Below are 24,238 nucleotides of genomic sequence, written 5' to 3'. Positions count from 1 at the left end.
AAAAATTATTCCCAAAAAAGCAAGTGATCCCATATCCGTCAAGACACACAGTGCTCGGTTTTCTCCGGCAGTCCCAATAGCCAATAAATGGAGCGGATGCCAAAACATTCAAGACAGGGATGCAGAGCCCCATTTTCAGGCACACTGGGGATCCCAGAGATCAGACCCCTAACAATCAGCAATTTATTGTCTAGCTTTTTATTTTTTTTTTAACAACCCTTTAAACTTAATTTCTAAAATGAAAAAAGAACAAAAAATCTCAGCCTTCTTACCACACAGATATCCGCCTGTTTACATGAGCACGTCGGGCTTATAAGCAACTCCAGTTGAGACTGAAGCTTCTCGTCATCACCTAAAACCTGATTGAACTTTTTGACAAAATCTTGTGCTTTACCAGGATCAGGTAAATTTTCTAGAAAATAGATAAGAAAGCAAATTAATACGTGATCTGAATGTAAGGATAAGACATGTAGCGAAACATTCTTATAAATGAACAGCAAAATGGAATACAAGCTGCAGCAAATTTCCAGTTTTTTAACTTTGCGATTGGCATCCAAAACTGGACCCTCTGTAGACGATTCTGCCTAGGCGAGAATTACTCACTTGCTATTGTCATTAATTTTCCGAACATGGCTGTATTGTTTGCTTCTGACTGAAAATAGAAATAAGAACACGCATTAAGTACAATGATACTATAAAATGTGACTAAAACACACACTGGTCATACAAAGGTAGACAGTAGAGTTGAGCGAATTTTTCAATATTCGGTTTGGATTGCAATCGCAGCCAAATATTATATTTACAATATTCGCTGAACACAGCCGAATGCCATTCTAGTCAATGGGAGAAGAAATGAGCGAATACATTCGGAAACAATTGTCAAACATAAACTCGGCACGAAAAGGGTACCAATATAGCACGAATATGGCAAATTCAGATTCAACGATCATTTTGGAACATATTTGCTTAACTCTAGTAGACAGCAGCAGCCAAATGCATCTTGTAGTACGTCTGACACTTGTAACAGAAGCACCGGTTTAGAAACAAAAATCACAAGGCATGTCATAAGGCAAGCTTACTGTTGCCAGCTTGTGCAAGTCTAATAACTCCCGGACGTGGCTCCTTAGCAAGTTCTGACATTTCCACATTTCATTCAGTGCCCTGTAAAAAAAAAAACACATTAGAAGGATCTGACACCATTTATCCTTTTAAATATTCCTCTAGAATCACAGAAATGATTAACAAAAAGTTTCAATAAGTTACAAGGGCTTGGTGGGCTTCCGTCCAAGACCCCACTGATCGTTCAAAACCCCACTGTGTAATGTGCAATGAATGCATGATCTGCACACGGAGAGCAGCGTACAGACTTGAAGGTCACTGTGGGTCCAGCACCACACAGCACAGCAATCGCTGGATACAGACTTACGTTTCAGGTAGTCTATAGCTCTGTACATGCAGCTGATGATGGACTTGCGCCTTTCAGAGTGATGTTTTGAGAGATCAGTGCAGAGCTCCCAAGGATTAGCAACAATTTGCAACCCATGTAACGTTAAAAATAAAAAAACCAAAACTGTCTACAAATGAAAGGTACCCTTTACTCTGCTGGGAACTCCACACACTGCTGTGGACTACAAATATAAATCTGGAAAGCTGTACTACAAAAAAAAACAAAAAGGATTTTTGGTTGCTTACAGTAAAATCGGTTTCTCGGAGCCCTCATTGGGGGACACAGGAATCATGGGGTGTATGCTGCTGCCCCTAGGAGGCTGACACTATGCACAAAAAAAAGGTAACTCCTCCTCTGCAGTATACACCCCACCGACTGGCATTCTGAAACTCAGTTAGTGAGAAAGCAGTAAGAGAAAACAAAGCCGAAAGAGCACAAACAGATATTTGAACTGTTAACATGGAACATAAAAGAACCAAACATAGAACACAGAACACCAAGGAACTGATCAACATTGGACGGTGCTGTGTCCCCCAATGAAGGCTCAGAGAAATAGGGATTTGTGTACTCGCCGTAAAATCCTTTTCTCCGAGCCAATCATTGGGGGACACAGGACCATGAGTGTTATGCTGCTGACACTAGGAGGACACTAAGTAATACAGAAAGAATAGCTCCTCCCCTGCAGTATACACCCTCCTGCTGGCTCTAAGTGAACCAGTTCGGTAACAAAGCAGTAGGAGCTTAAACATTTAACAAGGATGAACTATGTAGAAACCAAGCCAACACAGAAAAAAACAAAGCCTTTAGGCTAACAGGGTGGGTGCTGTGTCCCCCAATGATTGGCTTGGAGAAAAGGATTTTACGTTGAGTACACAAAACTCCCTATTTCTCCTACGCCTCATTGGGGGACACAGGACCATGGGACGTCCTAAAGCAGTCCCTGGGTGGGGAACAACCAACTGGAATTGCTCCTTGTACCAACAAGTTACAGATGCGGCACTGCCACCTGCAAAATTCGTCTGCCGACGGATGCATCTGCCGAGGGCCTGAGAATGGATATGGTAATGTTTTGTAAACGTATGCAGGCTGGACCAAGTCGCACCTCTGCAGACTTGTGCTGCCGGTGCCTGGTGCCGGATGGCCCAAGACGCACCCACTGACCAAGTAGAATGAGCCTTAATCCCTGCTGGAACGGTATGACCTAACTCGGTACGACTCCTGGATAGCTGAACGAATCCACTTGGCTATCGTAGCCTTGGAAGCGGCTAGACCTTTCCTTGGCCCTTCCGGGAGCACAAACAGGGCATCTGACGCCGTCCGTGAGACGTATCTCCCAAGAGCTCTCACTAAATCCAGTGTATGAAAAGCCTTCTCGGTGCGATGTACTGGTGCTGGACAAAGTGAAGGCAAGACAATTTCCTCATTGAGGTGGAAAGATGAGACAACTTTCAGCAGAAAAGACGGGGATGTTCTCAAAACCACCTTATCTTGATGAAAATTGAGGAAAGGAACTTGACCAGACAAAGCCGCCAGCTCTGAGACTTGTCTGACAGACGTGACCGCAACCAGGAAGGCAACTTTCCATGAAAGAAAAGATAAGGAAACCTCCTGCAGAGGTTCAAAGGGGGCCTCCTGTAAGACTCCGAGGACCAAATTAAGGTCCCATGGTTCCAACGGCATCTTATAGGGCGGCACAACATGGGAGACTCCCTGAATGAACGTCTTCACCTGTAATCTGTAGGCAATCCTGCGTTGGAACGGAACTGACAAGGCTGAAATCTGCCCCTTGAGAGAACTAAGGGCGAGACCTAAGTCCAATCCCAATTGAAGGAATTTGAGGATGGAAGGAATCGAAAATTCAAGAGGAGAACGTCCCCGGTCCTTGCACCATGAAAAAAAGGTCTTCCAAATGCGATGATAAATACGCATAGACGTAGGCTTTCTTGCGCTGATCATGGTCGAAATGACTTCCGGAGAGATGCCTGTCTGGGTTAGCACCCAGGACTCAACGGCCATGCCGTCAAACACAGGGCCTCGGAGTTCTGGTGGCAAATGGGACCCTGAGACAACAGGTCTGCGCGATTCGGTAATCGCCAGGGGACATCGGCGACTAGTTGAACTAGTTCGGCGTACCAGGCCCTGCGCGGCCAATCTGGCGCAATCAGGATTACTGGTATCCCCTCCGATCTTCTTGATGACTCTCGGCAGTAAGGGAAGTGGGGGAAATATGTACAGAAGCTGGAACTGATGCCACGAGTGCATCTGCCCCGATGGCTGTCGGATCGTGGGACCGAGCTATGAAGTCGGGAACCTTGGAATTTAGCCGTGAGGCCATCAGATCCACGTCCGGGGTTCCCCAGCTAAAGCAGATCTGGTGGAAGATCTCCGGATGGAGAGACCACTCCCCGTGTGATGGTGGAACACCGCTCCCCAGCCAAGAAGACTGGCATCTGTTGTCACAACTAGCCAATGTACTGGAAGAAAAGACTTCCCTTGATTCAGGGAGGACTTCGATGTCCACCTCGCTGGGAAAGGAGAAAACAACGATCGAGAGAGAACAGGCTCCTGTCCCACACAGCCAGGAGGGCATGTTGTAAGGGGCGGAGGTGTAATTGAGCAAATGAGATCGCCTCCATAGCTGCTACCATCCTGCCGAGGACGCTCATACCGAAGAGCAGAGAGTGAGTGTGAGGTTGGGAGAGCTTCTGAGCTTCCCACTGTAAGGCTACGTTCACATTTGCGGCCAGCGCCGCAGCGTCGGGCGCCGCAGCGGCGCCGCATGCGTCATGCGCCCCTATATTTAACATGGGGGCGCATGGACATGCGGCGCACTTGCGTTTTGCGCCGCTGCGGCGCCCGCGTCGGGGCGCAGAGGACGCAGCAAGTTGCATTTTTGCTGCGTCCAAATTCAATGAAAAAAACGACGCATGCGGCGCAAAACGCAGCGTTGTGCATGCGTTTTTGTTTGCGTTGTGCGCTGCGGCGCCGACGCTGCGGCGCACAACGCAAATGTGAACGTAGCCTAAGACAGATCTTTCCCGGGGGAATAAGCACCAACCCCTGGGACGAATCCAGTATCATTCCTAGGAAGGAAATTCGCTGAGTCGGCACTGGGGAGGATTTTGTGAAGTTTATCTTCCAACCCAGGTGAGAAAGAGTATCTATTGAGATGTTCACGGCCTCCTCGCAGGAGCGAGAAGGAGGTCCTTTGATGGGAATATCGTCTAGATACGGAAACGCCACCAATCCTCGGGTGTGGAGAATGGCCACGGCAGCCGCCATGACCTTGGTGAATACCCTGGGAGCGGTGGCAAGGCCGAAGGGCAGAGCAACGAATTGAAAAAGTTCTTCCTGAACTGCGAAACGAAGAAACCTTTGGTGAGCTGGAAAAATCGGAATATGAAGGTACGCGTCCTGGATGTCTATAGACGCCAGGAACTCGCCTTTTTCCATTGAAGCGATGACAGAACGAAGTGATTCCATTCGGAACCGTTGCACCCTGACGAACTTGTTCAACAGCTTTAGGTCCAGTATGGACCGTCCTTCTTTGCAACAATGAACAGGTTTGAATAAAAACCTTGAAACCTTTCGCTTTGAGGAACCGGGGTAATAACCCCGTCCTCTTTTAGAGTGTTTATGGCGTGGAAGAACGCTGAAGCTTTTGCTCTAGGAGGAGAAAACAGGAAAAAACGATTTGGAGGGCGAGATGAAAATTCTACCTTGTATCCGGAGGACACTAGGTCTTGGACCCACTCGTCGTGAACGACCGAGAGCCATGCATGGTTGAAGGAAAGCAGGCGGCCGCCTACTTTGAAGGTGTCCCCCGGATACCACAGGGTGTCATTGTGTGGAAGATCTGCCTGGTCTGGACCCTCTGGATCCCGAATGCCTAGGTCTGCCTCTCCATGAAGGGGAAGGTTTATATGAGACCTGGGGGCCTCTGTCCCTGCGTTGTGCCTGGCCGGGTCCGGAAGATGTGGAAGTAGAGGACCAGTTCGAGTTGTAACGAAAAAAATCAGGATCGAGCCTACTGTTGCTGGTTCCGAAAGGGCCGAGAGAGTCTCTGCTGTGGAAGAAATTTGCTCTTCCCTCCAGTGGCGTCGGAGATAAGCTGATCGAGCTTTTCGCCAAACAGGCGACCACTCTGATATGGTAAGGAGGTTAACGACTTTTTGGAAGCTGAATCCGCACGCCAGTCTCAGAGCCATACAGACCTCCTAATGGTGATAGCGTTTGCTGTTGCTTGTAAAGCGCAGTTAGTGGCATCCAAAGAAGCGGTCACCACGAAATCCCCGGATCTGGCTATCTGAGTAGCGAGATCTGCTACTTCGGGGGGAAGATTGGTATCTTGAACAGCTGAAGATAAGACTTCAGCCCAATGAGCCATAGCCTTAGCCACCCAAGTAGAGGCAAAAGATGGAAAGAGTGCGGCTGCTGAAGCTTCAAAGGCTGAGCGAGATAGATTGTTGATCTGACGATCAGTGGGATTTTTAACCGAGGCGCCCTCGGAAGAAGACCAAATAGATTTAGTAGCTAAACGCGATACCGGAGGATCTACCGGGGGAGACTGTGACCAATCTTTCCTTAGATCAGGGGCAAAGGGATATTTGGATTCCATGAGCTTCTGGCCTGTGAAACGTTTATCTAGACGGATCCTGTGAGAGTCAACAATTTCGGTAAATTCGGGATGATTCGCGAATACCCTGTGAGCTCGCTTGGTCCTCTTAAAGGACACAGCATGATCCATTTTAGATAATGGTTCCTCATCTAGTTTCAGGGCTTTATTCACTGAATCAATGAGGGAGTCGAGTGTCTCCTGATCGTGTTGGAATTCCTGATCTAAGGACGTGTCAGAATCGTCCTCTGAAACAGGTTCTCTACTCGCCCCAGGAGAGGGGGAACGAGAAATTGAACTCCCAGAACCCGAATCCCAGTGATGGTCTGGGGAAATGGCATGGGTCCTTTTCCTGGAAGAGCGAGAGCTCCTTGGTAAGGTACGACCCCTAGTGGACAATGGGTTCTGTCCATCGGGAGCGTCATCCGTAAATAGGTGAGCGCCCTGGTTAGAGGAAGGGTCCCAGAGAGAGTCTATTGCTTTGACCAGGGATGCCATAGACCAGGAAAGGGAGGTAGCCCACTCAGGGAGACTAGGCTCCCTGGGTTCATTATCAGTAATAGGTGGTTCCTGAGTAATCACCGGTTCACAAGCTGTGCAGAACGCAGTATTGTGACCCCGGGGTAAAGTAACCTTACAAGTGGTACAAGCAGCAAAAAACACAGTGTGGGTTTTGCCAGTCTTTTTGGAAGGCTTAGATTGAGACATATTGTCGCCTTGAAAGGATAGCGTACTAGCAGGCGAAGGGTTAAGCTATATTTCTGCAGCTTACCCAGGTCCTGTGTCTTGAGTCCCCAGGGGAGGTGCGGCAATATGTCCACAGAAAATCGGCAGGTCCTATGAAGGCTGTTCAATCGCTGGAATAGGTGCTGCGGTATCAGCGTTGCAGGTGGATAAATATGGCCGCCGAGATCAGGAAGTAAAGGCGCTTCTCATGGAAGGAGAAGCGCCAGAAAGAGGGGGCGGCGCTAACTGCTGGCGGGCGGAGCCAGCCTTGCGGCCTGTACACCTGAGAAAGCCGAGGGCTAAATTTATAACAGCCGGTTGCGGCCTGCAGCGCCGCGACCGCTGTTTGCGCGCACGGACACCCGTCGCTCTGGTCGCGACGGCCGTTTGCGGACCGACATGACCCATCGACCAGGGGCTTTTGCGAACCTCCCCTATCCCAGGGACCAGGATCCCCCTACGCCTCAGCCCCCGCTGGTTTACTCACAGTAGGTGCGGTGGGGCCGCTGCTCAATCCACCGTCGCCATAGTCAGGGAGGGGGTGGAGAGCTTCTGCCGCCTTGAGTCATCCGCTATATCAGTGGTGATGCAGTGGGGGGCTGCACGGACGCCATAAACATCATGTCCGGCTATGCACCTGGCTCCAGGAGAGGTAGATGGAGGGCTACTCCATGTGGTCACCTGCTATGGAGGGGGGAGATCGGAACGCGAAGGAACCGTCACCCGTAAGGTGAGCTCAGGGCTGGCATCCAACGTTGCAGGAAAGGATATGGGAGGGACGCTCCACGTACTTGCCTGTTGATGGTTCGGGGGAGATCGGAACCTAGAAAGGGTCCGTCGCCCCCATTCACTCCGTTAAAGAAAAAATAGAATAAAAATAAAAAATGAAAATAAAAACGGTGGGGTCTGAAAGCAGACCCAAGTGCCTCCTATAGACACTAGGCAAGAACTGGTTCACTTAGAGCCAGCAGGAGGGTGTATACTGCAGGGGAGGAGCTATTCTTTCTGTGTTAACAGTGTCCTCTTGGAGGGCGGGATTCAAAGAACCAGTCCCGAGGCCGAGAAATGAATTCTATTTTGTATCCTGAGGATGCAACTTCCCTGACCAAGGCGTCTTCCACTGAGGTGATCCAAAACATCTCTGAAAAAAAGGAGATGGCCGCCCAGCTTGGGAGATGAGCTGGGGTCTCGTCGTGAGTCATGCCGAGGTAGATCTTCCAGGTCTAGGCCTGGTGGATCTACCTTGGGAGTAGCGGGAGCGCCAGGAAGGGGTAGGCCTAAAAAGATACCTTTTTCCTATCTTGACGCGCCTGTGGCCTCTGCTGTTGGGAAAAGGAGTCTGTTGCCGCAAAATGATGAAAGGACCAAAAGAACCAAAACTGTCGTTTAGGAATAGGCCGGCGGGGTTTGGACTGGGGAAGCAAGGAACTCGTGCCCCGGTGGCGTCCTTAATAATTTGTTCCAGCTTAAAACCGAGAAGACGCGATCCCTGAAAAGGCAGGCTGGTAAGGGACTTTGATGAGAAATCCGCCTGCCAGGCCTTGAGTTTAACGGTATGACGGATGGCAACGACATTACTGGACGCCTGAGCTGCACAAGACGCGGCATCCAGGGAGGCGGAAACCAAATAATCCCCTGCGTGAGAAATCTGGGTGGCAACTTCCGCCAGCTGATCTGGCGAAGCCCCTGCAAGAATGTCCCGACGGAGTTGTTTGGCCCATTTTGCTATAGACTTTGCAACCCAAGTGGAAGCAAAGGCCGGACAAAGAGTGGACGCAGCCGCCTCGAAGGCTGACTTCGCAAAGGATTCTATAATTAGAATCTTTCAGAGATGCTCCGCCAGACAGCGGAAGGACAGTGTTGGTGGAAAGTCTAGAGCAGGGGTCGGGAACCTATGGCTCGCGAGCCAGATATGGCTCTTTTGATGGCCGTATCTGGCTCGCGGGGGGGGGCGGGCCGCCTCGGGCGGCACAATGCGGGGGGCGGGTCGCCGGCGGCGCAGAATTTACCTGTTCGCATCTCGGCTTCAGAAAAATGGCCGCCGCGATCTCCATCTGCGCATGCGCGGCATCCCGCGGCCATTTTCCTGAAGCCCCAGGCAGCAGAGCGCTCCACCTGCGCACGCGCGGCCTCAGGAAGATGGCCGCCCCCACCGATAACCAGACAGAGCAGGATCGCGGTCAGGTATAACTTGTTTTGTTTTTTGTTTTTATTGAGAGCGGCGATCGGGGGGGGGGGGGCCCAGGGCAGAAAGCTGGACACAGGGGGGCAGAAAGCTGGACACAGGGGGGCAGAAAGCTGGACACAGGGGGGCAGAAAGCTGGACACGGGGGCAGAACGCTGGACACGGGGGCAGAACGCTGGACACGGGGGCAGAACGCTGGACACGGGGGCAGAACGCTGGACACGGGGGCAGAACGCTGGACACGGGGGCAGAACGCTGGACACGGGGGCAGAACGCTGGACACGGGGGCAGAACGCTGGACACGGGGGCAGAACGCTGGACACGGGGGCAGAACGCTGGACACGGGGGCAGAACGCTGGACACGGGGGCAGAACGCTGGACACGGGGGCAGAACGCTGGACACGGGGGCAGAACGCTGGACACGGGGGCAGAACGCTGGACACGGGGGCAGAACGCTGGACACTGGGGCAGAACGCTGGACACTGGGGCAGAACGCTGGACACTGGGGCAGAACGCTGGACACTGGGGCAGAACGCTGGACACTGGGGCAGAACGCTGGACACTGGGGCAGAACGCTGGACACTGGGGCAGAACGCTGGACACTGGGGCAGAACGCTGGACACTGGGGCAGAACGCTGGACACGGGGGCAGAACGCTGGACACGGGGGCAGAACGCTGGACACGGGGGCAGAACGCTGGACACGGGGGCAGAACGCTGGACACTGATGCAGAAAGCTGGACATTGGGGCAGAACGCTGGACTTTGGAGCAGAACGCTGGACACAGGAGCAGAAAACTGGACACAGGGGCAGAAAGCTGGACACAGGCGCAGAAAGCTGGACACGGGCAGAAAGCTGGACACAGGGGCAGAAAGCTGGACACAGGGGCAGAATGCTTGACACAGGGGCAGAATGGAGAAACGGGGCATGATTGGAGACACGGGGCAGGATGACAGACATGGCGTCATGACTGGAGACACTGGAGGCAGGATTGGAGACAGATGGGGCAGGATCATGGGGCAGGATGGATACGATGGAGACAGATGGGGCAGGATGGGAAGATCATATGGGGCAGGATGGATACTCATGAGGGCAGGATGGGAGAACATATGGCTGGAGCCAGGAATGAGACACACGGGGGCCAGGATGGCGAATATTATTACCACAGGGGCTAATTAAGGGATATTATTACTGCAGGGATGTATTTATTTTATTTTTTGAGTATACTGTTTTAAATGGCGGGGCGGTCCTATTACTGTGTAGAGTGACACTATGTCGCCTTCTTCATGTGGTGTAATGTAGAAGTTGGGAAAATTAAGTAATGTGTTCTGCAAGTGGAACTCGTGATAACTGTGTTATTTCCTGCAGAGACGAGTCCTGGCTGGATGAAGTGATGGCAGTCTGTGCGGGATGAAAGATGAAGGACTTCACTTAGAGACGTCACTGGTGAGTCAGTGTGTTACCTATACACTGTATACTATATACTGAGGTCCTGTGTATGTCACCGGTGTTTCAGTCCAGTTGTGGCTTTATACAGCAGGGAGGAGCATTCCTTGCTGTACTAAGTGAACATTGGAGCGATTGATCTGTCAATGGCCCTTTAAACATATTGTACGGCTCTCGCGGAATTATATTTCAAAATATGTGGCGTTTACGGCTCTCTTAGCCAAAAAGGTTCCTGACCCCTGGTCTAGAGACTGGCGGATCCACTGAGGGAGAAGTAGTCCAGTTGGCGGTGAGTTCCGGAGAAAAGGATATAATACACCGAGGCGCTTTCCTCTTTGAACGCATCTGGTCAGATTCTCTCTTTCTCTGGTCAGGAGCTCCTCGAATTCAGGATGAGGGGCAAAAACCTTGGAAGGTGGTTTAGACCGTCTAAACGAAACCTCCTGATCTGTGGGTTCCGTAAAGGAATCCTTGATGCCACAGGTCTGGTTTATCGCTCCAATGAGGCTCTGAACCATATCCCGCATGCTAGCGATTTGGTTCGAATCCAGCTCCAAAACATCCTCCGAAGGCGAGTCTGAGAACACCTCACGTGACTCGGGGGAGGAAGACCGGGAAGAAGGCGACCGCAGAGACGGACCGAGGGGCGAGATGGAACGGGAAGAGGACTCCGACCAGCGTTCCTGTCTGAATCTTTTGCGGCCTAAATTGGTAGGCTCGGACGGAGCTTCCTGCGAACCGCTGGCAATTGCGGACGTCTGCAGGGGCAAACGATCAAGTACGGACACCAGGGTCTGAGGCACCCTTGTCAAATCTGCTACCGATTGTGAAAGAGAGGAAGCACAACCTGGGGTAGAGGCGTCGCTCTCAAGCGGAGCAGCAGGGGGTTCCTGGGCGGTGGATGCAGCAGGATTGCTGCAGACCTGCCAGAGGGGAGAGGACTGACCTGAGGGAAGCCTGCAGTTACAGGACGAACACACAAAGTGTTTGACTAAGGCAGAGGAAGTAGAGGAGGAAGCAGGAGGACGAGAACGACCTCCCTTTGAGTTAGACATGATGAACGCGCCCCTAAAGAAAATGCCAGAAGGTTAGGGGACAGGAGAGTGTCAGTCTGCAGCGCAGAGCTACTCACGGCAGATGTCCTGTAGCTTCCCGGCTGTAGGGACTGCGAAGATAGAGCAGGTCCAGCAGAAAAAACAGCGCCGGATCCCACACCGAAAACTTCGACCGCCAGGAGATGCAGGGTCACACTGTGGGCATGAGGGGAGCAAAAGCCCGTTTTCCAAGGCCGGAAGAGGGGACGGAGTCAACCATTGCAGCCGGAAGCAGAAAATCGCTGGAAGAAGACTTTGCTGGGTTTGGGAGGAGCGGGCGGAGCCAGCTGCAAAACCCAGGGGGACCAAGAAGGCTCCGAGCGCAGTAGGTGAGCCCGCTCTCTATGTGGCCGGGAGGAGAGGGTAGGGCTAACCGCGCGGTCCGGGAGGACAAAGATGGTGCCGGTGGGCGGAGCTCGCCGAGAACAGGGAGAGGAGGTGATCGAAGGAGAGGGGAAGGGGCCGGACTAGGCCCGGGCAGAAGCCGGGGCCTAAATTAGAAACCGGCGACCGCTGGTGGAAAAACAAACAACGCGGCTTCCTAGAGGAGCCACTGCGCTGCGCAGCGGTTACCCGCGCCATATGCCCGCTGGCAGAAAAACTAAGCTCGGAATAGTGCCAGGTACAGAAGAAGTACCTGGAGGAAGAATGTACCAGAGGGGGATGTGCAAGCCTGAATGAGCCTTGCGCCCCCCATCTAGCACAGAAGAACTACTGTGATCCCAACTGGAAAGGGGCTAATAAAAAACTCACCTCTATTCATCCCACGCCGACAGCTACTGATGAGGTAGAACCCTGGGGAGACGGAGCTAGGACCGGTCCGGATCTCCTAAATACGCTTCTGTGTTAGGGGTCTTGGTCCTGCTGTCATATCTATGAGAATACGGGGTGGCAGCACACGTCGTACTCAGTCTGTTTGTGGGATTACAGTTGTGACCATTCACACTGTATCCCTCCGGAAAACCTGAAAGAAAACGACGCACATTGAGGTAGATATGGGTCTAATGAAAGACCCGTGTCCACCTCCTACTGACACTAAGCTAAACTGAGTTTCAGAATGCCAGTCCGTGGGGTGTACACTGCAGAGGAGGAGTTACATTTTTTTTGTGTATAGTGTCAGCAGCATACACCTCATGGTTCCTGTGTCCCCCAATGAAGCGATAGAGAAACAAAATTCTGTGTGAACAGTGATTACCCGTCTAATGATAGGACAGAAAATAATGAGTACTACAGAATTTTTACTTACTGAAGAAATTTTCTGGTTTCAAAAAAACCTGTGTTCCCTGCTGTAGATTGATAAAGAAAAAAACAAAACTCTTACCCCCTTCCCGCGGTCCAGTGCTGAGTGAGAGAGGCGCTGTATATTCCCTTTAGACAATCAATTAACCAAGTACCGTATATACTCGTGTATAAGCTGACCTAAGTATAAGTTGAGGCACCTAATTTGGCCATGAAAAACTGGGAAAACTTATTGACTCGAGTATAAGCCGGGTAAGCATTGTCCGCTCAACCCTATCCTGGTATGCATGGCTCCCCATCCTTGTATGCACAGCTACCCATCCCTGTATGCATGGCTCATCCCCTATCCTTGTATGCATGGTTCTTATAAAAAACAAACAAAAAACCACAACCTATTTACCTTCACTGCGTGCCCTTGCTGCATCTCGTTCTTGCGCCAGCAGGTCTTCCGGCCGAGCATCTGTCCCCGCTCATTAAAAGTAATGAATATTCACTCCACTAATATTCAATACCTTAATAAGCGGGGGACACGTGATCACTCGGTCGGAAGACTGACACCGGAAGGAGATGCAGCGAGGGTGCGCAGGGAAGGTAAGTAGGATGTGTGCTGGAAGCCGGAGGCTGCGGCTGTAACTGTGCGCGCTATAAGAGAAATTAATATTCACTGCCAGCGCAGTGAATGTTCATTTCTCTTTAGCAGCGGGTACAGTTATAGACGCAGGTTCCTGCCTCTGTGACCCGCTCCTCCGCCGTCTTTCTGGGACAATGACTCGTGTATAAGCCGAGGGGGCGTTTTCAGCACAAAAAAATGTGATGAAAAACTCAGATAATACACGAGTATATAAGGTAATACAGCTGAGAATGCTGAACGTCCCCTCAGCCAGAAAAGAATGATTTTAGACATGAAAGTACTAATCAAACCTCTACTTTGTGTACTCACTTCACAGCATTGGGATCCAGGCTGGCATACAAATAATACAGACATTTCATTCTTTCTTCAGTTTCAAGATTGTGGGGTACTATAAACTGGGCAAAAATTTTCTCTACAAGTAACCTAGCAGGAAAGAAAAGATATATATGATTGAGTAGATTATTTGTACAAAATGTCTGGAGTAAGAACATGCAAGATATAAATTAATAGAACTACTTGCTGGGAATAACGATCAGTTTAGAAAAAAACAGCAACAATAATAAATACTAACTTGTCATCAATGCTGTTTTGGTAATATATATGTAAAAGCTTATCCTTTATCCAGCTGACTTTCTCGCCGACTTCCTTCCCAGCTTCGGCGTGCAGGCAGTACTTTTTGTACAGCTGAGCGAGGCCCATCATGGCTTCCTTCCTGACTCTCCACTGCATTGATAGAAGAGGTAATGTGCGGTTTATTATAACATTTATGGACAGTTATGAAATAAGCCAGTCAACACGAGAGTACAGGTAAATTAATACTGTGTATATGTCAACTGCTTCATTTCTTACCCTCTTGTCCAATGTTCTCTCTCGTACAAACCCAAGCAGCTGATCATTGACAAGAGAAAGATCCTTCTTCCCGGCTGTAATAATCGTCACTATAACATCATGCCGAATTGCTTCTTCAGGATCGTGCGATCTAACTTTCAGAAACTCTGCAAAGAAATTTGGAACTCTGCAAATGCCAGTAAAATACACACAATAAAGGTATAAACTTATATACAGGACAGGTACTTGAGTGCCAGGTTACCGGCCACTCCACTCATGGCTGCAAACTTGGCCTATATTTTAATTTAGGTTTTCAATACTAATGTATGGCAACTATTGCAGGAAATATACTAAATATCAATTCCAGTTAAGACGGAAAAATAAATGATCCTTGGCATAGACCATCAGTATTAAATCATGGTGGCCTGATACTGATCTTCTGTACTTGGTAAGCGCTACAAAAAGCCCGGCATCCTCTTCATGGTCAACCAGGCACAGCTCGGTAGTTTTAGTAGCGGCCGTGCCAGGATTACACTTTTCTATAGCTACGTACCATTCAATTACATGGGACTGATCTGTAAATACCAGGCACATATACTACCAGGTGACAATGAAGGGGATGAACCATTTGCCAGACCACCATAGTCCCTTCAGAGAGTTGATCGACAGGATTGCAGTGAGTTGGCCACTTGATGACATATTAATACGTTTTTCATTTCCAGTGTTATTTATTACTAAGCAATGGTTCACAACTTACCTGTGAGATCTTTAGCCAGGTCAGGATGGTTCATTAAACAGTGACTAGCAAATTTCACACTTTCCAGTCTGACCGGTACATGGATATCGTTAAAGCTAAAAAGAGAACATATGAAAGTCAGATCTTGGGGTAAGCACTATTCTTATTTGTAAGAAATACTGACAATGGTCTGAGAAGGAAAAAGATCAAAGTCTCATATATAACCAGTAACACGAGCAAACCCCAATATCAAAGGAGACAAAAATCCTTAACATTATACACATGAAAAACATATCTTTATCATCAGATATTGTGTTAAATGGGGCCCGGCGGGAGAATTCGGAGGGGCCCAATTAAGGCTGGTTTCACACTTGCGTTTTGATCTGCAGCGTTTGTACAGGAAAAAACGCATGCGTTTTTTTCCCTATGTTTAACATTAAAAACGCATGCGTTTTTTTGTACGCGTTTGGCCGCGTTTAACGACGCATGCGTTTTTTTGCTGCATGCGTTCTGTCGCAGAAATGCAACATGTAGTAATTTCTAGAGGCTTTTTTTGCGGCAAAAAAACGTATTGTTGTCTATGTAAACGCATGCGTTTTTAAGCACATGCGTTTGCTTGCGTTAAAAACGCATGCGTTTTTATAGAAAAAAACAAGAATACACCCTGATAAGCCACCCCCCACCATCAAGGTGATAAAGGGATCCTAACCCTACCCCTAACAATATGACAGTGAATACTCTACGAGTTAATATTTTTAGTACTCTATAGCAATACCGTATATCTTGGGGTGTCCACATTGAACAAAGCTTTTTATTAGAAGAATGTCCTGGTCACCAGGTCAACATCCCTATGGATCCCTAGGATCCCTAGGGTTAGGGGTAGGGTTTGGATCCCTTTATCACCTTGATGGTGGGGGGTGGCTTATCAGTGACCTGGTGACCAGGACATTCTTCTAATAAAAAGCTACCCCTAACCCTAACCCAAACCCTAGGGATCCAAACCCTAACCCTACCCCTAACACTAACCTTACCCCTAACCCTAGGGATCCAAACCCTAACCCTAGGGATCCAAACCCTAACCCTACCCCTAACACTAACCCTAACCCTAGGGATCCAAACCCTAAACCCTAGGGATCCAAACCCTAACCCTACCCCTAACACTAACCCTAACCCTAGGGATCCTAACCCTATCCCTAACCCTAGCTATTTCTATTTATAGTGGGTTTTCTAGTTGATTTTGATGATTGGCAGCTGTCACACACTTCTCAGCATGCGTTTCAAAAACGCAAGAAAAAACGCATGTAAACGCGCCAAAAGCCGCGTTTTTTTACCGCATGCAAAAACGCATGGGTCTAAAAAACGCAGCGTTTGCACGCGTTTACATGCGTTTTTTCACCACCTGTGTTTTTTTTTTTAAATGCTGCGTTTTTAAACGCAAATGTGAAACCAGCCTAAGACCCAAGTGGTCTGAAAATCTTTCAATTTGTCATCAGCTACTAAAAGGTATCAACCACTCAGGATTCTAAATTTTTATCATTTTAAATGATTATATTGTAATTTTGACAGGAAAATATATTTCTTGCACTCAAAAAAAAAAAAAAAATGACAGATGATTCATAACCAAGCTCACTGCACTATAAAAGCCGGGCAACCGGGCTACATGTCAACATTTCACTGGTCTCGTGACTGGCAAGGTTTATGTGGGTCTCTGCTCGTGGACCTCTAGCAACAATATTTTGAGATGAACCTTTGAAAAATGTATTACATGTCATAGAAAGAAGTCAGCTGAATTAACAGGTAGGGGGTCAAGGTGCCGAGAGCCTAAGAAGCACTCTATCCTCCTCAAAAACTGAAGTCGGCTTAATAGAAATTCTGTGTCATGATGGAGGATAACAGCGCTGAGCATTTCGCTCCTTTTTAGAGAGTCTCCTCATCTGCCCCCTGACATGTCTCTATGACAAAAGCGCAGATACGCGTTACTAGGCAAGTACATACCCATTCACACAACTGTAGACAGACACTCACCGGCCAAGGAAGCACTGCCACAGCGGACGGTTCTGATTCGCCAAGTCTGAATCTTTAGAACCAAAAAGTTTAGCAAGTAGTCGAACAACAGCCAGACGTTCCTCTCCGTCGTTACTCTGAGAAGAAAGGCAATGACAAAATGTAGATGCTAAATAATGGAGACCTACAAATTCTGGGCAATACGTCAGTGCTCTTAATATTGTACTCAAACCAATGGCTTGTTCTAATCTAATGGGCAATGGAGAGGTTACAGAATTTAGGGAATACACTCAGAAAACCCAATAGGCCATTCTGAATTAATAAAGGAAATTCCATGTAGAGGTCAGAGAGGAGACCGGCTACAAACAGCCCCGTAGCCAGCACCTCTGTGCTCTACATAGGCAGCCTGGTGGTTTTACTGAGTTTTGTGTAATGCTTTGGCTCTCCTTTGAGGGAGCTGCAGGGAAATCAAACACTTGCTGCCAGGTTCTCCCGCAGATTACAGTCAATTGCTATGGGGCTAAGCAACATGACAGCCTGCTATATATGTTTCTCTTCAGTTGTCCCTTGTAACACATCTCTTTTTGGGAAGAAAATGAGCCAAATTCAGAGACAAACTACCAAGTGTTGCAGTACGACAGGAAAGAGTGAGGGGCTTTTAGGTAACATTGGTCATCTGGCTCCTGGATTTGTCCTATCCTACATTAGCAGTCACCCGTGACCCCAGTAACAACATTTATTTTAAGGTCCTGAAAATGCTGGCAGAATAGGGAACAATCATCATATTACTACTGAAACTAAATTAGGGAATCCTCTTCCATAGCCAGTGTCTCCATGTAACACCGATAAGCCGATGGTATATCCATATGATTATGTAGATGACACATCACCTCCTGAGCATCTACATACATCGGTGACAGTTTAAAAAAAAAAAAAAAAAAAAAAAAAAAAAAAAAGAAGAAGAAAGAAAAGTAATTTTTAGGCTAGGTTTTTGGCTTACCTTTAGCTTGAATTCCAGCTGCGGCATTACAGAAACCAGCAGATTGGGATCTATGGCAAACAGCTCTTGAATGAGATCAAACACGTGCTCTGACAGGTCACTCACTGATGATTTTCCCAACACCAAAACTTGGTTGAAAAACTATTGGGTGAAAAAGAATAACGATTTAACAAAACTGCAGAAAATTTTGGACTTAAAAATAACACATTAAATCTTTATTCTCATTTCAGCCTTTTTTGATCAGACAGAATAATAACTGCTGGGACCCGGGGAGCGTCCGAGCTCCACCGACTCCATGTAATAAGTGTTTTTATACCGATCTTGCTGACATTTTTAGTCATTTGGCGCCTACATGTATGTGAAATGATCGCATCCCATAGTGTTGCTTTACACATGACTATTGTGTGTAGGCTGGCTTTTTAAGTCCTATTGAGAAACCAAAAATACTAGAATAAATTGCTGTACCATACAGTATAGAAAAGTGGCTGTTACACATGCAAAACCCACCGCTAGCAAGCTGTACCCAGTTGCCAGAATGGATGGGTCAGTAACCTGACAACTACAGCTCTCTACAGACCATAGATTGACAGAAAACCATGAGCTGATGTAAATATACACATTTCATTTCACACACAACATAAAGTACCTACGTTTGCAATGCAGGGTTCAATGGTCTGAACCGTTCTCTTTAACAGAACTTTGGCAAGATCAAATGCCTGCTTGTTTAAATTCTGGTTGAAATATGGAAAGAAAAAATAAAGTTTAAAGTTCATCTTTAAAAGAAAAGAAAAACAAACACAAACAATCCACAAAACCAAGTGTGAAATCAGTGCAGTCGGTTTGTAGACATCAATGATGATGCACTACCAGTCAGTAAATAATAAAAGCACCCCAAAAAGATGAAACATTGCCAGATTACTAAGGTTTGACAAGCTGGCTGTCAAATAGAATATTATGCCAAAGATGAATCAAATAATATCAACATACTTATTATATGTGAACTGAGAGAAGGTCCGAGGCATTTACAGAAAAGAATTTAGTGTGTGCCGCCACTAGAGGGAGCACACAAGGCTTCTGCATAGTTTTATACAGAAATCATTACAAAGGATTGTCCACTACTAGACAACATGCTGACTGCTGAAGAGCCCACATACAAGGATCTACCTCCTTGTAAGGCTCCCATAGTCATCAGTAAATAGGGCATTAGGAGGCTGATGAAGTGCCCCTCACACCCTCTGTGGGTAAATCCTGATGACTGGCACCCCACAAATAATAGGGTTGTCCTGTAGTGGACAACCTCTTTATTAGCACAGTTAGCAGTAGGCCTCTGTAGTGGCAGCCATAATGTAATCACTTTAATAATAGACTTTTCAAGTCTAAAATAAAGCCTCTATTTCATGCTTTTTCTCAGGATCGGTTGGGGGCTCCGGTCCAGCCCTCATATTCAATCAATAATTTTGCAATATGCGCAGGTTGAACAAAAAAAATAAATGATATCTCTAAGGGTGAACTATATAATGGACAAAACACTGCACTGGTCAGATTAACCATTTATTTTTTGGTGGTCAGAATATTATTTAATTGCATTGTATGAATGTCTGAAAATTAAAGATGTGGCAGTAAAGCACGAGGTGCATCAGTCACGGTGTACGGGTGGTGCCACAAGGGCGCTTCAGGTCTCAGTCAGGCACACACCAGTAATGCTAACCATACTGTACACATTTTATATATGTTATTTATAAGGAAGCTTCTGAGTGAGGAATGTCACGCCGTTGGTCCCTACACTGAATGGATGCCATGAAGGCACTGCAGAAGCTCTGCGTAACAACAATCTCACATGCTTTTTAAATCAGACTAAAAAACTATGTAGGAATAATGACAAGAATTGTAATACATCACTCAGTAGTTAAACAATACATAAACATCAAAAACGGTTAAATCAACCATTAGCGAATAAAGGGATATTAACGGAGTTGGGAAAAGATCATAAAGTATATACGAAGAGCTGCGATTTACAAAGGTAAGGCTCAGTACCTCACATTCAATAGACTACGCTATTCATATGTGGTGCCACCAAGTACATCCAAGTATTTAATAGCAATAACGTCAGAACATGCCTGGGCAGATGTAGATATACAGGTATCCATGTGAAGTGCTAAACACAGACGTGTACAGATTCATACCCTGATAGTGAACAGTTACCCACTTCTTGTGTGAAAATGTAAAATCTGGGGTTAAAACTAAATTTTGGTAGTAAAAATGTAGTTATTTTTTTTTTAACTGCTCAATGGTATAAAATTGTGACACTCATGGTGTCAATATGATCACTGCACCCCTAGATTAATTCATTGAGAGGTGTAGCTTGTAAAATGGGGTCACTTATGGGGGGTTCTGCTGTTCTGGCACCTCATGGGCTCTCCCAGTGGGTCATGGCACCTGCACACCATAACAGTAAAATCTGGCGCTCCTTGCCTTCTGAGCTTTGCACTGTGCCTGGAAAATATTTCCCAAATACATGTAGGGTATTGGCGCACTAGAAAAAATGGACCTCAGTTTGTTATATAAAAAAATTTCCTATTGGCCCTTAGAAAAATTAAAAACTTGGGGCAAAAACAACATTTTAGTGGTAAAAATGTAATTCATTCTTTATTCACCGCTCAGTGGTATAAAATTCTGTGAGGCACATGTGGTGTCAATATGATCACTGCACCCCTAGCTGAATTCATTAGGGAGTGTAGTTTGTAAAATGAGTCCACACATAGGGGGTTTCTGTTGTTCTGGCACCTCAGGGGCTCTCCCAATGTGACATGGCACCCTCAAACCTTCCCAGCAAAATATGAACTCCAATATGGCGCCTTTTCCCTTCTGAGCTTTGCACTGTGCCAAAAAAGTAGTATTCCCCCCACATATGGGGTATATGCGCACTCAGGAGGAATTGCAAAACAAACTGTATTGTGCAATTTCTCCTGTTACTCTTATGAAAATGCAAAATGTGGGGCCAAAATAACATTTTTGTGGGAAAAAAATTTTTTTTAATTTTTATTTTCACGGCCCCATGTTATAAGACACCTGTGTGACGTCCCCTAATGCTTCCAGGAAATTTTACATTCAAAAAGGAAAATGACGCTCGCTCCTTCCCTTCCGAGCCCTGCCGTGCACCAAAACAGTAGTTTTCTCCCTCATATTGAGTATCGGCGTACTCAGGATAAATTGCACAACAAACTGTATGGTGCAAATTCTCTGGTTACCCTTATGAAAATGCAATAATTTGTGCTAAAAACATGTGTGTGGAAAATTTGATTTTTTTATTTTTATGGCTCAATGTTATAAACTTCTGCGAAGAAGCTGAGGGTTCAATGTGATCACCACACACCAAGATTAGCTCCCCGAGGGGCCTAGTTTCCAAAATGGTGTCACTTGTTGGGGATTGTCACTGTTTAGGCACATCAGGGGCTCTCCAAACGCGATATGGAATTCACCAATTGTGCAAGCAAAAAGTCAAATGGCGCTCCTTCCCTTCCAAGCTCTGCCGTGTGCTCAAACAGTGGTTTTCTCCCTCATATGAGGTATCGGCATGCTCAGTACAAATGACAACAAATTTTGGGGTCCACTTTTTCCTGCTACACTTGTCAAAAAAAAATTAATAAATTGGATCCGAAGTCATTTTTTTGTGAAAAATAATTAAATGTTAATTTGTTTAAAAAAAAAATTCCTGTGAAGCGCCTAAAGGGTTAATAAACTTCTTGAATGTGGTTTTGAGCACCTTGAGGGGTGCAGTTTTTAGAATGGTGTCACTTTATAGACCCCTCAAAGTGACTTCAATTGTGATGTGGTTCCTAAAAAAACGGTTTTGTAAATTTTGCTGGAAAAATGAAAACTTGCTGAACTTTTAACCCTAATTATTTTCACAAAAAAATGTTGGTTTAAAAACTGTACTGGTGTAAAGTAGACATGTGGGAAAAGTTATTTATTAACTATTTTGCGTGACATAACTCTCTGATTTAAGGGAATGAAAATTCAAACTATGAAAATTGCAGAGTTTTCCAAACTTTCACCAAATTTCTGTTTGTTTCTCAAATAAACACAAGTCATACCAAAGAAATTCTACCAATATCCTGAAGTATAATATGCCACGAGAAAACAATATCAGAATCATGGAGATCAGTTGAAGCGTTCCAGAGTTATTACCTCAAAGGGACAATGGTGAGAATTGTAAAACTTGGCCCAGTCATTAACGTGCAATCCACAATCAGTGGTAAAGGGGTTAAAAGGTCTAAGTTTTTTTCCACCTGCTCACTGTTCTCATTATTGATGATTTAACAATTATTTGTACACTTTTTGGGATAAATTGCATGCAGGTAACTTTGCCGAATCAGTTTCTCCTACCTCAATGGCAGCAGTTTTACACAAGATGGGATATAACGGTATATGGCGAGTAAGAAAGCCTAGAGCTGTCTAGGGTGGATCTAGCGGCTGGAACCTATGGCACCTTTAATTACTGGAGTAGAATATTTGACTAGGAGTGTTTCAGATCAATCACGTATTCGTGTTCCGATAAATCTAGGAGCAGCAACAGAAAGTGGGGTTTTCTTGGCGACTCATCCCCTTCTGGTCTGAATTAGTTCTAAACCATCTTCAAGAGTATTTTGACATCAATACAGGCTCAACTTCCATAGACAAATTGTAGGATGTAACTAAGGCATTTATTAGAGGAAAACAATCTAAAATAGTAACAAACAAGCTTCAGAAAGAAGTAGATAATTAAGTACACCTATTCCTTAGCGATCCACCTGAAAGTATCAGACAATTGTGAATGGTTGTCTGGGGAAGGAACGAGAGGCCTTACTTCTCACCTATATAGATGTCAGCTAACTTCTTACCTAAAGTTCCCTCCTACTGTGGGAGTGATACTGGGGGATCAGGGGTCTCCATATTAGGTTTCACACCGCTTCTTTCCCTTTCCGAAGCTCAAAGGTTGTCGCAATTATATTTGATTCACAGAAAATATAGAACTCCACAATGTCTACATCAGATTGGCGCAACGCAGAAGTCTACCTGCCGAGATGTGCGTTACCTAATGCCGCCTCATGCATATGATGTGTGACTGCAATAATATTGGACCCTGCTGGAATCATGTTCCAAATATAACAGAATTTATGGTATAGTAATGAACCGAGAGACGAAAATATGTATTGGAGTCACAGCAGATCTCCCAGAGGAAGATCTGGGGGCCACGGTTATGGCCACAATACTGTATACTGCAAGGAAAACTATTGCTTCTCACTGGATACGACCTCCTCTACCATCCACTGGAGAATTTATTAAAAGGAACCTGTCACCCCCAAAATCGAGGGTGAGCAAAGCCCACTGGCATCAGGGGCTTATCTACAGCATTCTGGAATGCTGTAGATAAGCCCCCGATGTATCCTAAAAGATGAGAAAAAGAGGTTAGATTATACTCACCTGGGCGGGCCCGTCTGATCCGGTGGACGTCGCAGTCCGGTCCGGGGCCTCCCATCCTCAAAGGATGAAGTCCTCTTCTAGTCTTCACGCTGTGGCTTTGGCGCAGGCGTACTTTGTCTATCCTGTTGAGGGCAGAGCAAAGTACTGCAGTGCGCAGGCGCCGGGAAAGGTCAGAGAGGCCCAGCGCCTGCGCGCACTGCAGTACTTTGCTCTGCCCTCAACAGGGCAGACAAAGTACACCTGCCCTGGATACATCGGAGGCTTATCTACAGCATTCGAGCATAAGCCCCTGATGCTGGTGGGCTTAGCTCACCCTCGATTTTGGGGGTGACAGGTTCCCTTTAAAGTAAAGGGGTTTATACATTCAGAAAAAGGAATTTATTAAAAAAAGAAATGGAATAAATTTTTTTTTTTAATAATATTCTGGATCCTTGGATCAACACCCCAGGTTTACTGTCGGGAATCTTACTGTTGGAAAATATTTTCTCTTCTACACTAAACTAACTTTCCCTTCGCCAGCGTGCAATGAGCAGTGTGAACAGACACTTGCTGGACGGCAGAGAACGTCTGTTTATACGATGAACCAGAGGAATTAGTCTCGGTCTTATCTGCATATATGGGAATGTCATAACAGACAGAAGATGCTCTGTAATCGTCCTATATGAACACAGACCCTGGACTTTCAAAAGGGCGTGGTTTATCTTTTCTGTTTCTATATGGGATTCATTCGGGTAGATGTTCCCTGTGGTTGTAATTATTTAAAAAAATGTTTAATAAAAAGAATCTGAATAATAATAATAAAAAAAATGTACATGACATAGGTATG

General features: G+C 46.6%; 1 protein-coding gene across 7 annotated transcripts in view; it reads right to left on the bottom strand.

Moving 5' to 3' along the window:
• Positions 1–24,238, bottom strand: part of PDS5A (PDS5 cohesin associated factor A) — a 151,224-nt gene that overhangs the window by 55,473 nt on the left and 71,513 nt on the right. For all 7 annotated transcript variants that reach the window (XR_013220068.1, XR_013220071.1, XR_013220070.1 and 4 more), the window contains exons 7-16: positions 18,600–18,680; positions 17,950–18,090; positions 16,971–17,086; positions 14,967–15,061; positions 14,231–14,376; positions 13,953–14,104; positions 13,691–13,804; positions 1,080–1,161; positions 604–652; positions 273–412 (exon numbers count right to left, since the gene is read on the bottom strand). Coding sequence is in view for 4 of the 7 variants with exons in the window: in XM_077279896.1 (XP_077136011.1) it covers positions 273–412; positions 604–652; positions 1,080–1,161; positions 13,691–13,804; positions 13,953–14,104; positions 14,231–14,376; positions 14,967–15,061; positions 16,971–17,086; positions 17,950–18,090; positions 18,600–18,680 (1,116 nt within the window). In the remaining 3 variants the exon portion in view is untranslated. The remainder of the gene's footprint in view (positions 1–272; positions 413–603; positions 653–1,079; positions 1,162–13,690; positions 13,805–13,952; positions 14,105–14,230; positions 14,377–14,966; positions 15,062–16,970; positions 17,087–17,949; positions 18,091–18,599; positions 18,681–24,238) is intronic.

Source organism: Ranitomeya variabilis, chromosome 1, assembly GCF_051348905.1.
Source record: "Ranitomeya variabilis isolate aRanVar5 chromosome 1, aRanVar5.hap1, whole genome shotgun sequence".
Taxonomy (NCBI): Eukaryota; Metazoa; Chordata; class Amphibia; order Anura; family Dendrobatidae; genus Ranitomeya; species Ranitomeya variabilis.
Note: the sequence above shows the minus strand (reverse complement) of the source record. Positions and strands in the feature narration are given on the sequence as shown.